The 13546-nt window shown below is 47.6% G+C and overlaps 3 protein-coding genes across 4 annotated transcripts; 1 reads left to right on the top strand and 2 right to left on the bottom strand.

The window, feature by feature from the left end:
- Positions 1-1074: 1074 nt before the first annotated feature.
- LOC148391222 (tribbles homolog 3-like) lies at positions 1075-5212 on the top strand. Its single transcript, XM_088389659.1, has 4 exons — positions 1075-1457; positions 2968-3243; positions 3347-3639; positions 3769-5212. The coding sequence occupies exons 2-4, from the start codon at positions 2968-2970 to the stop codon at positions 4265-4267; spliced, it is 1068 nt and encodes a 355-aa protein (XP_088245785.1). The 5' UTR covers positions 1075-1457; the 3' UTR covers positions 4268-5212.
- A 141-nt stretch (positions 5213-5353) lies between these two features.
- On the bottom strand, positions 5354-7966 carry LOC148391221 (struthiocalcin-1-like). The gene is made up of 7 exons (XM_088389661.1): positions 7218-7966; positions 7058-7120; positions 6926-6953; positions 6385-6473; positions 5935-6063; positions 5755-5851; positions 5354-5659 (listed from the first exon to the last, which is right to left on the bottom strand). Exons 1-7 carry the CDS (start codon positions 7218-7220, stop codon positions 5529-5531), a joined length of 540 nt encoding a protein of 179 aa, XP_088245787.1. The 5' UTR covers positions 7221-7966; the 3' UTR covers positions 5354-5528.
- Positions 7967-8123: 157 nt separating this feature from the next.
- Positions 8124-12831, bottom strand: atrip (ATR interacting protein). Of its 2 annotated transcripts, XM_088389657.1 has the most exons (17): positions 12485-12830; positions 11853-12172; positions 11652-11734; positions 11404-11574; positions 11078-11181; positions 10806-10924; positions 10655-10729; positions 10433-10571; positions 10197-10328; positions 9761-9953; positions 9621-9683; positions 9400-9548; positions 9140-9276; positions 8948-9039; positions 8800-8874; positions 8436-8721; positions 8124-8262 (listed from the first exon to the last, which is right to left on the bottom strand). In XM_088389657.1, exons 2-17 carry the CDS (start codon positions 12169-12171, stop codon positions 8189-8191), a joined length of 2211 nt encoding a protein of 736 aa, XP_088245783.1. In that variant the 5' UTR covers position 12172; positions 12485-12830; the 3' UTR covers positions 8124-8188. The 2 variants fall into 2 exon arrangements, with proteins under 2 accessions (XP_088245783.1, XP_088245782.1); XM_088389656.1 differs by having other exon boundaries at positions 9400-9683; positions 12485-12831.
- Positions 12832-13546: the final 715 nt, after the last annotated feature.

Below are 13546 nucleotides of genomic sequence, written 5' to 3'. Positions count from 1 at the left end.
CAAATCACAGGAAGTGGCATCGGGTGGGGATCAAAGCAGCGCAGGTGGCACAGCAATCCAGAGTGTGCGTGCGTTCGTGCATACGTGTGCGTGTCGCTCAGGCCGCAGTTAAGTCAGACACTTGGCCTCTGATTTCATCACGTCGCTTATGAATAAGAGTCAAGTTTAACGGGCTCGCACACACACGCACACACACACACTGCGCCTGTGTTTCTTCAATATTTCATCATGTGGCACAAAAACACACTAACCACGTGAAGATAACCTGCTGTGTGTGTGTTTGTGTGTGTCCAAACAAGGCGAGCAGAACTTATTACTGCGACGAATAGTAATATTATAAACAATGGCAACAACAATACTCAAAACATTGATTATGGCACAGGAAATATGAAATGATTTTGCAAAACCCAGACTACTTTTGCAGGAATGGCCGCTTCAAACCATGGCGGACATCACTCACTCACACAAAGCGTGGTGAGGTCGACAGGAAGGAAGCCGAAAAGCCAGGCCATTTCCCGTAGTTTCTGCGTAAAAATGTCTGCAGATTTATTTGGTTGGGGGGGGGGGGGGGGGGGGGGGGGGGAAGGGTGCGCCCTTCCACACCTCACCAAACTCAAGCGAGCACGCCTTGATGGTGTCACATTTAGGGTTGCAAAACTGTGTCCATTTTGAATTTACATAACTAAAGTGGAAACGTGTTAGAAGTGTTTTAATAGTAAAAAGGACACACATTGCAGAAAAAATGTTATAATAATGAAATTTTGTTTTATCCTCCAATTCTGTGCACTGGTGATCACTAGGATTTTAAAATTGTATTTTGTTTTACTTTCAATTTCTAAAAATAATTTGTAATAGTTTGCATGCGAATAACCCGTATTCTTGTCGTTTTAAAATCACTGTTATGGCTTGATAAGTGATCTTTTCAAACAGGAAGTGTGTCAAAGGTCGATTCAGACGCTGATATAATTAGTTTTGTTTGTGAATTTCACATTATGCGTGAGTGACGTGTCTGCTGTATGACGACGGATCGACTGTGGATTGCAACATGTAAACCCCGCCCCTTTGTAGTGACGTCACACCGCGAGGAGTGGAACTAAACAAAGGCGAAGTCGCTCGGCGTTCGTCCGCTTCTCGAATTTCTCAATGCCACGAGAAAGTTCTACTAAACCCGATCCGGACTACGTGGTTCAAGCCCACCCCCAAAAAATCTAATCTAAAAGTCAGTTGTTTTGGCGTCACCTGTTTCGGAGGTAGAACATTTTGTTTTTGTCTTGCTTTTCATCGCGCGTCTGTCGCTCTTTTGCGCAACCGAGGAGCAGGCGTCACACCCCGGCCAAGTCCGTCCAACCTGACCCGGGACGCAACTGCTGCTATGGCCTCGACGACTTGTCCTTAACGGGACTTGTTGTCCAGCTTCGCCAGGGTCTGCTGGACCCAGTGGTACCCTCCAGTCCAAGGTAATTTCTTTTTAATCTCTTTCTATGAGGAGCTCAATTCCAATTCAAAAAGCTATTTGTATTTGCCAACTGGACTTACACAAGATTTTTAAAGTGTAGTTCGTGGATCACTAATGGTAAAATATAACCCTTCAAAAGCGAAAGATAGCAGAAATGCGGAATTAAAAAATGCAAAGTTTATTATTGCTCCACGTTGCGCTCCTGTAAAGTAACCTCGTTGTAAAGATACATAACGCAGCGGCTCGGTGTCTTTTTTTATGTGTTTACTCTACACTTAGAAAATAGTGAAAACTGAACGCTTAAAAAACCTGCAAACCTGTTTTGTAAGTTAACATATTAATAATTCATGGTTCATTTGCCTTTACTTGAGCAGAAGCCTAACCTCTTAAACCAAAACATTCATATTGAGGGGGGAAAAATAATAATCTAATTATTTTTCAAAATTGTTCTGCCCTAATAAAAACAAATGAATCCAAGGCAACTCTCGATCAAAACTTAGGAAATGTCCTATGTACACCCATAATGAACTTTACAAACTTCTTACCTCTAGAAATGTGCGTTCATAATCAACCACCAAAACTTAGTCAAACATAGAAAATGTTTATCAACCCTATAAACTTTTTTGTTTGTAAAGTGATGTAAAGTGTCAGTCACATGGCACTTAGTTTCTCTATGTGTCATAATGAAACTATTTAGTTTATGTGTCATAATGAAACTTGCAAAGCCAACAAACCAACCTCCCCCGGGCGTGTGTCACAGGATGCTGTTACCATGGTGACTCAGCGTGTTTCACCAGAGCAACGTCAGTCAACAATATCTCTTAAAAAAAAGAAAACAATAAAGCAAAGCAGTTTTCGGGGAATAGGAGTGCGCTTGTTGATCGCTTGCTAAATGTGTGTGTGTGGTCGGGCGTGTGTGCGTGCGGTCGCCGCTATTTAAAACGGTTAAAACTATAAAGCCTTGTGCCCTGATGCAACGATCTGAAAGCGTCTGACAGCTTACAGGAAGTTGCATCATTGCAGCCTATAGACGCCTTCGCACGTGAGGGGCGCAGTTGGAGTTGGTACCCTCCCCGCTTTTTTACCGTACCAATATTTACGGGTGGCGGGGGAACAACAGAGGGTGCCGTTAAGTCAAGAAATGTAGACCTTCGTAACTATGCTCATAACTTTTCAAGCATTAAGTTCAGCTCAGATGTTTGTAGGTGGCCATTGAAGACTTTGAGCGCTGTATTTGCTAACCAAAACAGCAGGAACCTCTCAGAAGATTGTAGACCTTATGCTTATTATTTATTTATTTTATCACAAAATGAACCCCTGCTATTAATGTCCCAGTTCAAAAAAGTCTGTAATTGTAAGTCGATGGCGACAAAACACTAGTTCTGTCTAAATTAAATTTGTTTCAACTCACCTCAACATAGTAAAGTAGCGCTTTGCCACCATCTTGTGGCGAGGGTTGACTTTTTAAGGGAATTTTGATTTCACAACTTGTTTCCCTCCTCCACTCACAGATGAGCGTGGCCGAGCGCCGTTTGAAGAGATTACTGGACCAGCCCCAGGATGCCTCACCCAAATGTAAAAGGGTCTGTCGGGAGCTTCCTTCGCCGCCGCCTCCTCCCGACACAAGCCCGGTGTTTCCCCTTAGTCCGGCTAAAAGTCCCGCCCCTAAGTCCAGTCAGAGCCAATCCAAAGTCAGGGTTGGGCCTTACTTCCTGTTTGAGCGCTGCGAGGGCGAGGATACGTACAGAGCGGTGCATTCTACCACACAGCAGCAGTATACCTGTCAGGTAACTTTAACGTGCCTTCCTTACTTGCCACAGTGGTGACCACATCGATAGGTGGACGACCCCCCCTTCCCTCACTTAACCCGGCCGGTTTCCATGGTTACAGGTCTTGCCCCTGTCCAACCACCAGGAGAAGTTAGCGGCGTACGCCCGGCTGGGTCGCCACAGCAACATCTGCGGGGTCCTGGACACGGTGATTGGGCAGGACGGCGCCTATCTGTTCCTGCCTGCCCATCACGGCGACATGCACGCACACGTGCGCAGCAGCAAGCGCCTCAGTGAGGACGAAGCGGGGCTCCTGTTTGCGCAGATGCTGGAGGCTGTGGCGCACTGCCACCGCAACGGTGTGGTGCTGCGGGACGTCAAGCTGCGCCGCTTCGTCTTCACCGACAGATTCAGGTGAGCCCACAGTGGCCGCTGAGGTCTTTTATTTTGGGCTGTCGAAGAGTTAGGAACTCAGACATCGGATTTTCAGCCCTCGTCCTGCCCTCATCGTGTTTCAAACTCAACGGTTGTTGTTCCTCGCAGGACCCGCGTGGCCCTCCTCGGCCTCAATGACTGTGTCGTCCTCCAGAGCGGCGAATCCGACTCCCTGTTGGACCGCCACGGCTGCCCCGCCTACGTGGGCCCCGAGCTACTGGCCAGCGGCAAGGCGGCGTACTCTGGCCGCGCTGCCGACGTGTGGAGCCTGGGCGTGTCCCTCTACACCATGCTGATGGGGCGCTACCCCTTCCAGGACACCCAGCCCGCCGCCCTCTTTGCCAAGATCCGGCGCGGGGCCTTCAGCCTCCCCGCCTGGCTTTCGCCGCCGGCCAAGTGCTTGATTGCATGCATGCTGCGCAAGAATCCCGCCGAACGTTTGCGGGCGTCCGAGCTGCTGATGCACCCGTGGTTGAGCAGTCGCCACGTGCCGCCAGTGGCGCACCACGCCGCCACGCAGCGCAACTCGGGCCGAGGGCCGGAGTGGAGGCACAAGGACGACGAAGGCGGCGACCAGGTGGTGCCAACGTGCACCCAAAAGCACTAACAAAACTATCTCCGACTTGACACTACTCCAGCGTCCTGGATTACTTGAGCCTCGAGTGCCTTCTGCAACACCGGCTCGTTTTGAATCACCAAAATGCTGTACACAAAATACTCATTTGTTGTCTCAAAGTAGCAACGGCTAAGCACTTAATTTCACAGCCTGAACAAAAACCCACGCCCCCCCCAAACAAAATTGATTCGCCACAAAATAGCGGCTCATTTTTAAGTCAATGAATCGCCTCCACTTATTTAAATATAGTTACAAAGGTGCCACAAGATTTCCGCTGTACTCACTTCAACATTGTGCCTTGACAACAAAACGGTGGCAGAGTGTCTAAATGGAACTCCACACATTATTCACTGATGCCAAAAGATGGCGGGCAAGCCAAAATGGTGGGAAAGCAGAATTCTTGTCTAAAATGTCTAGGTGAAATGCGCCAAGATTTCACAAGGTGGCGCCAAATCTCAGTTGGCTAGAAATGTGCTTTAGCACCAGCTTGTGGCATCATTGTATCTTGGAACGAATTGATGGGGGAAAGTTTATTTTATTTAGAGTGCTTTTGTACCAGGTTGTGGCAAATGCAAATAATTATTAACCTTTGGGGGAGAGGGTGTAAGTTACAGAATTTTTTCCTGTTAAGTGTCCACAATTTGTGCGACATTCAAAGGCCTGTTTGAAAATGACAACCTGTCGGTGTTTTGCCAGCCTGACATGTTTACTTTCCGTGGAACTACGCCACATGCTCCCTTGTCTACCTCAGTTCTTGTCATTTTGCTTCATTTCTCCAAGATAGTCCTTTCTCATCCCCGCTAAACAACTGTTCGCTCCACATCATATCCAGTTGTAATCCCCCCCACACATTTCATATTTTGCAGTTTCGCAGATAATCCACCAAAAAACAGTGAGACCTGTAATAAAAAGACGTGACATAAATATACAAGTGTATCTATTTGAGTTTGTGTATTTGTGAGTTGAGCTGTCTTCTTCAAATAATTTTGGCACATATATTTCAACGGATTGACTACTGATTGATAATCTTGAGGCCAAAGTCTTCACTAAAGAACTTGAAGATAAAACACGATGCAGTTTTCAAGAGTTCTCAAGTGAATTTATATAATGAGATTAACATTCTCGGCTCAAAACACAAATGAGATCAAGAATTTCTGCAAAACTTAACATCCGTTTGTAACGCTATTTAGGGAGAATGACTCTGACTTTAGGGTTCGTATACAAGCAATTAACCCTCTTTACCATTCGAAGATCAAGAAATCTCACTCTCTTTGCCCAATATGTTGAAAATCTGGGTCTGGCATAGTGACACACACTGGAACACATCCCGGACACAAACGTAGGGCAGGTCTTCGTCACAACCGGTAACAGTCCATACAAATCCTGGAATAGAACACACAAACATGTTCACAGAATATAAAGGGACAGAATCCTACATGACTTTCTCTATTATCAAGGTGAATAAAGAATCCTTTTACCGTCTGGAATAATCGAGTAGCAGCCCAAAGGAAATACGCCAGAAAACTGAAGGCTGGCAAAATTGGTTTCTGAGCCATCAGTCCACATCAAACCGGTCTGGAAGAACAATATTTGTAACAAATCAAATCAAAGTTGATCTCTTTTGAAGAGAGGGAAGGGTGGTGGTGTTTTGATCTCACAGAGTTTGCAGAGAGTCCAATCCAGACACCGGTTAGGTCTAAAGTCAGCTTCGTGAACTCACTGACCACGGCCTGCTCGAAAGCATTGTGGATGGAGGCCAGATTGCCGCCCAGTTGCTTGCAGGACTGCTGTTTGGACAAAGAACAAAGCATCAACATCTGTACACAGTCGAGTGCTCCCTGCTGATAGAAGTTCCATTTATGCTGTGATCAGGTTTGGAATTTAACACACTTGTCTCTCGAATCAACTTCAACAAAATGGATGGATGGATTATTAGGTGGTGACTTGAGTGGAGTTCATTGCCAAATTAAGTTCGCGGCCAAAAGTCGGAGCAAAAAAAAAAACCTCATCCAACAGAGGACTCGAAAAATTTGCGAGTGGAGCCATTAGTGTGATAAAGAGTGACAAGCACTGGATCACAGAGTACTACGTCTGGAACTCTTGCCAACCTCTGCTTCATCAAACGGCAGCTGGTCCCCTGGGAGGAAGAAACAATGATTGTTCAGCTGAACCCAGCCTGGAGGGCATCTGTTGTTACCTGCAACAAAACAAGTCAACCAGTAGCATTCAATCCAATCTTTCTTACGACCTAAAGTAATCAACACGTCAGTCAACAAGTCGGAGGAGTCCTCAGATGCCGCCAAAGCAGTTAGGTGTCAATGAAATATGTTGAGGATCATCTGAAAAGTCAAAACAGCCCTCACATTCTTTAATGTCTTTATGAACAGCTCTTTCTTGATTCCTCTCATACCTTGGTGAGGTTCTCGCCTTCTAGTCTACCAAGGTGTGCCACAAGGTAGCTCCATAGCGAGCATCCAAGATACAAGAACCAGGGGATGGTAAGATTATAAAATTGAAATCTTGTACAAAGTGCAACATTGGATGGTTGGACCATTGCTTGAGGGTGAAATTTGACTCTTTATAAGAGAAACCTGACAAGATAATTCCCACAGAAGCAATTATGAGTTAAGTTACGGGTAGGTTACATACTTTGCGAGTGTATCAGGTCTGCAGCAGACTGTAATGAGAAAGAAAAGTATATGGTGTTACATTTGAAATATCAAAAATGTAAATTTTGAACAATTCTTCGTCATCTATCGTGAACAGTCGAGTTTGACTCACAGGCGTAAGGAACAGTTGGATGATTCCACAAATGAAGAGGAGCGAGCCAAGAGAAGACATCATCTGCGGAGTGACACAAATACATAATTGTTATTGTTTGCCTTTAGAATAAAACATGATCTTGCGAGGGAAAACAAGAGTAAAAAAATTAAACAGTTACCATTGCAGTAGAGATGTTCAATGTGTAGGATAGGGAGGAGCCATCTTTTTAAATATTGGCTGACATGTCACATGACTCACTTGACGAGTTCTGCCTGGAAAATGGAAAACAACAAAAAAAAAAAGCCATCTGCTGGCTAAAAAAAAATTGTTTAGTGCCAAAGCCATAATCTTGAGGTTTTGGATGACAAACAAAATGTAAAATTACTTCAGGCACATGCACACTTAACCTCTAAATTAGATTCAAGCATCTGGACAAAACAAAACAGTCCTTTTTTCTGCATCAAGATTTTCTTCTAGTAGATGATCGATGCACAAGGATTTTGTTATTTTTTTGAATGGCAATATTTGGTTCCGATTCATGAATCTGACTCAATATGAGAGCCTCAGAGCATGTTCCTGAAGCAGAAGGATCACAATGACACGCATTGAAACAAAACAAAAAAATCCCCTCAATTTACGTGGACTGCATTCCCGCAAAGTTACTCACGGAAGACTCCATTAAAGGTCTACATTCCGTACATATGCAACCCAGTATGCAAAGTCACTGTCGTGGGACTTTACAAAACCTCAATTATCATTTCCGTTTGCGCTCTGAGCCAGCCGCACACCCAGGAAAGAACGGAAATCCAGAATCACTCAAAACAAAGAAGCATCATTTTTCAGATTCAAATTTTTTACGCCCAATCCTCGGAACAACATTCCGACAGTATCGGGATGTGTTCCATCTTCCGCTGACTTAGCAAAAGTCAGCAATCAGGAAGTGCAAAGCTCAAATGGCACCAGAGGAGGCTATATAGGGGATAATTGACAATTACTGCCACTACTCTTACTGTAAGCACGGGAAGGAGAACCGGTTCCCGTGATTTGAAACATACGTCTTGTTTTAAAAAGCGAATCTGGTTGCTCTGGTTTTTTATGCCTGAACTGAACTTTATTGCACAGAAAGTGTCCATCATCAAGGCGACCCAATCAGGAGCCGGACTCAGTGTCCATGTCATCGGTATCGTCGCATTCCGGACGGGAGATTTCCTCAAAGGCCAGCTCTGACAAACAAAAAGGAATAAGTTTCACTTGAGTCATCAAAACATCCAAAAAGTTTTTTTTTAAAATGTCAATAAATTCTATTTACTTGTGACATACATGCATAGCATTTTTTGGCTTCTTAATCACCCAATGGAAGAGAGGAAAAGCATGCATCTCCTCGTTTTGAGCTCACCTTCGCTCTCGCTGAGCTCGGGGATCCTCTTGAGGACGTCGCGCAGGGCCGGGACGGCCTGGTCGTACATGTGCAGCAACGGACGGCAGCTGGCCGAGAACCCGCCGTGATGGTGGAGCAGCCAGTGAAGGAGGAGCACGCATTCGCGCAGCAGTGACGCCGGCGGGTTGCGCCACCAGGGCGGCGACGGCGAGGAGCCCGCGTCGGTCGACGTGTCCGGCAGTGCTGTCGAGTCGTAGAGCTCCAACCACTGACGGTGGAGAATGAGCACCGACGTCTGAACCACCTGCCGCGCACACGCGAGGACGCTGAGGCAAATGTTTTGGCCAATCTGGGTACATCATCATCGCCATGTGTGTGTTACCTCGATGTAGCACTGGCAGCTGCTGCTCTGCCAGTTCTCCGCCGTCTGACTGAGGCGGTTCAACAATCGGACCACCTCGAAGAGAAGAAAGAAGAGCCTTTGAGTCGTCTCCAACAAAGTGTCCCTCCCGCCGGGAGCGGCCGAGCACCTGCAAGGCCATCCGGGTGAGCTCGGCGTGTGGCGCCTTCCTGACGGGTCTTTTTCGCACGTGCTGCAGCAGCTTCAGGAGGACGCAGGGCTCTGCCCAGACACGCAAGACACGGAGATTGACGCAGCGTCACATGGCGGATCGAACAGAATGGAGCCAAAGAAAAAGCTTTTGAGGAGAATGAAAGCTCACCGTGATGGGAACAGAGTTGCCGAGTCAGCGCGTGGTGGTCGCACGCGGCCACCAGGGCGGCGGTGCACTCGGCGAGCACACGCGGCTTGCGGTGGGCCAACACGCACGCGCGCAGCGCCTGCAGCACGCACGCCAACCTGGCAGACAGCCAGATATCGTGTGAATTATTCCCCCCGCCACTAATGTTTAGAATTCGAATGATATCCTACATAGTGATAGACATGCATGCATCCATATTTCCCAAAGTACAAAACGGTTACCTGTCAGCATGCGTAGACGGCGTCCTCTCAATCAGGATACCGGCGACCTTCACGGCGTTAACCACCATCTCCTCCAACTTTCCATCGAGGACGCGCAACACGGAGCGCAGCAAGGCTTGGTGGGAGAGTAGTGCCTCGGTCGCATCAGTCTGTGATTCAGTGATGATCATCAAAGGTGGCAAAACACCCCCACGGACTTTGCGCTTTCTGTGTCCCAATACTTTAGTCTGGAGCTTGCTTTCCGTGCGGGCTTCGCTCTGTGTGCGGAGAAGCGCCTGGACCACCTGTGGAACATCAAGCACACCCAAGGGCTTCTAAATTCACGCACACACACGCACGCACGAGCGGCGTGTCAGCACACCTCCTGGCTGTGGTTTATCAGCAGGTAGAGGATCCTCAGCGCCGCCAACCCCGCGTCTTCCACACTAGCCATGTCTGCCTCGTCCCATCGCTCCGTCGACGACCCGGAGGCCTCCTCCCGTGCATCCAGCGCTTGGCAGAGGCGGGACAAGTGCGTGTCCAGCAGCGGCAGGAGAAGCACAGCCCCGGGACATCTGAGAGCGCACACACAGCTTATTTTCAACATTTCGAAGGAATGTCCACGGTACACGCATGAGTCATGGGGTGAGACAGCAGAATGAACAGATCGATGGACTGTAGTGAAGTTAAATTCAATTGATAATCTCTGTGAAGGTTCCACCGCACAGCTCTTACACCGTGAGATTGTGTACTATGTGGCCTGCACAGCAATTGGCCGCTAGAGGGCGATACGGAGCACGCTTGTGTACACGGCGCACCCATTTTCTTGCTCCTCTGCTGCAACAGGTTGGCTTTGACTCAGCATGTTGAGTCCCGTTATGGCCAAACTCTGGACTGGACTGAGGGTCGCTCGCAGGGCTCCGCCTTTAGTCCCGCCCGCACCGGTTGACCTGCACGCAAACACGGAAAAGTAGCTGAAAGCCGAAGTTCGGTTGACACGGGCATACATCACACAATATGTCTCGACAGACAATCCTGCATGTATGGGGCATACCTCATGTCCCTCATAAGAGTGGCTGAGTTGGGCCCTGGCGCCACGCCGACATCACTCGGGCAGACGGACAGCAGGTGCGAGAGGCAAAGACTGCCGGGAGACAGCGGCTGCTGCAGCAACAAGCCCAACAGGACGCCACCTACGAGCCGAGCCGAACGGAAGGCAAGTTGAAGAAAAGAAGAGCGTCTGAGCGAGCGGCAAGGGTCCACGTGCGGCACGGACCCGGGTGCTGCCGGTGCGGCGGCTGCTCGGACAGGAACGGATCGGCCCCGGCTACTTCCCGCTTGTCAAGTCCTTCTGCAGTGCAAGATTGGCACGGAAACATCCGTTGGGACACGGCGCAACGTCACCCTAGACAGCTATGGCGACTCACCGTTTCTGCGTGTCTTGCCGGGAGTTTTGAGGCGCTCCTTGGAGATAAAGCCGCTTCCCGTCGGCAAGGAGGAGTTGCCACTGCTACATAGCTGGGAAAGCCCGTTGGGCACTTTGGGGCTAAGCAACACACAGACACACACACATGCTTAGAGTGGCCATCTTTGATGTGTCAGATTAAGGCGTGCGACATGATTACCGCTCTTTTTTCTTCAGGCCTGAGCTCGCCTTTCACACCTCACGGTGGAGCCTGGACGAAGCAGAACAACTGACCTGTTTAGCGATGGTGACTTGCCCCTGTCGGCGCTCAGCAATTTGGTCTTTATCTGGTTGATCTCGGCTTCTTTGAACTGCAGCTCCGACTGCAGCGACTGAACCTGTGCTCAAAACGTCGCAGGGTCACACAACACAACATAACACAACACAACACAACACACATGCGTGACAGCAAGATCTTGGTGAAGCACCACCAGTACTTTTATCTCGCCGAAGGTTCTCAACTCATTTCAACATGGTGCCTCGGCACCACCAAACAGTGACTGGTGAGTTTTTCAGTGACAAATCTGTGATCAGGTGCATCCTCAATAATCTTGACTTGCCTTCTTGTGGAGCTCCTTTTCCTTATCGCTCTGCTCTCTCTGCTTCTGCTTCTCCAGCAGGGCCAGAGCCTGCCTCTGGGTCTCCTTCTCCTGCTGGGCTCCTTTTAGGGAGTCCCGGAGCAGACGGATCTCGCCGTTTTTCGACACAATCTCCTCCTCCACCTCCTTCAGCTGACACAAAGACACCGCAGAGGTCACGCTGCTGCGCTCATCCTCCACACTGGATGTTTTGAGACGCGCCCGCTCACCTTCCTCCGGAGATCCGCATGCTGAGCCTCCAGCAGGGTGTAGGAGTTATCTCGTTCGGCACCAGTCTGCCCAGCCTTGTTGCCTGAACACACGCAAACAAAGCCACGAGGATCAGATCAGTGTTTTCATGCCAAGGCAAGCAAGAATGTCTCAAAAGGTGTGTGCACAGTTTTGGAGAAAAATTGCTGGCACAAACCCACCAGTTGGCTCTCTGTCAAGGGACACCAAACGTCCTCCCTTGCTACCTTGACCGCCTGCGTTTTCTCTGTCCAGCGGCGGCCTGGTAGAGGGATGGAATCCTGAACAGTGCGCTTTGTCCCATTCAGGTTTGATCCCCTCTTTGGAGCCAAAACCCGACCCGGCCGCCAAGCCAATGGCCTGCGAGGCAATGATGTCGATCTCGTCCAGGTCATCTTGAGTGAAGTCTTCTTCATCCCCGAAGGGGTCGATTTCGACAGGATCAGCCCTTGGGACATCGTAGTTCGGGCCTCGCAGTCGCTTGCTGGGAGGCCAGGCCATTCTGCGTGCGGAAGAGTCACATGCGTTCATTCAAGAACTTCGCCCAAAGCACAAATACACAATCAATAATACACACGTGTGTATGTTTTTGTTGCGGCGTATGGGATAAACGTTTGTGTATGTTAGCATATTGTAAGATTCAAACAAGCAGACATTAAAGAACAATAAAATGCATGTAAATACTTTACATAATACACAAAAGGTTTTTGTTTGGGCAAGTAGAGGCCGCGTGCTAATTATTGCAATGGTGCCTCTGATGCCTCAGTTTGAATCAAGAATATGCTTAAAATGTGTATCAAATCACTACACTCACATGTTAGTGATCTTTTGTTATGTTTGTCACCTTTGAGTCCGATGTTGTCAACTTTTGATCAGCACATCCACCAAATTATCACCCAAACTTCTTCTGAATGGCAGGTTAGCCTGCTGCTCGGCTAACAGAGCACAATCCCCGTCAACAAGACGTTTGAACGATATCTAACCACTGGTACACCGACTATCCGCATCGCTCTGTCACTAAAACAATATCCGTCGAGTTAATGTACTTTTTAAAGACGTTATTGAGAAGTTCTAACCACAAAAAGAGCGTGACTACCAAAAGGAAGTGACTAGCTTTCATTCTTCTCCCTCCAGAGCAGGCTGCTAATCTGACCAATTAAAATACGACTCGGATTTTTTTTCCGGCCAATCAGAAAAGAGCCCACACACTCTGCTACGAGTACCTGGTTGGGACAAACAGTACCGATTGAGGGAAAAAAAAGTGAAAAAAAAATAAGGGAGCCTCAAAACACGTTTATAGTATATATTGGTTATATTACACTACTATTCATTAGAACTCGTTTTTAATGTGTGCTCTCCAATTTTAACCCGAATATTTTATATTATTATTATTATTATTATTATTATTATTATTATCATCATTATTATTATCATTATCATTATTATTATTATTATTATTATTGTTAAATCATTTTTAAAATTGTATGATTATTTTAATGTGGAAAAGGAAAGCTACAGTCACTGGTGAATTTTTTAACTGTTTATTGCTGTGAGAAGAGAAACCACCCCCGAGTTTGTTGCTGTTAAATATATGTGTGGGGAATTTTATAGTTATTTATCTTGAAGAGTATTTACTGTATTTGCCCCCGAGTGATCTGCTGGATGCTGTCCTGCTCCTCATAAACAGGAGAGTGTCCGTGCATCTCACTCAGCAACAGCAATTGTGTGTTCCATTTATAGACATAGTCAGGTCTGAAACACTGTGTGTGCGTGCATGTGAGAGAGGGAGATACATGCATACACACGATCTCTCTCTCTCTCTCTCCCCGCCTCCGTTCTCTAGCTCAGAAGTGGCAGAGCTCAGCGAAAGACACCG

This window comes from Syngnathus floridae, chromosome 11, assembly GCF_059516105.1.
Source record: "Syngnathus floridae isolate MCC-2025c chromosome 11, RoL_Sflo_1.0, whole genome shotgun sequence".
NCBI lineage: Eukaryota > Metazoa > Chordata > Actinopteri > Syngnathiformes > Syngnathidae > Syngnathus > Syngnathus floridae.
Note: the sequence above shows the minus strand (reverse complement) of the source record. Positions and strands in the feature narration are given on the sequence as shown.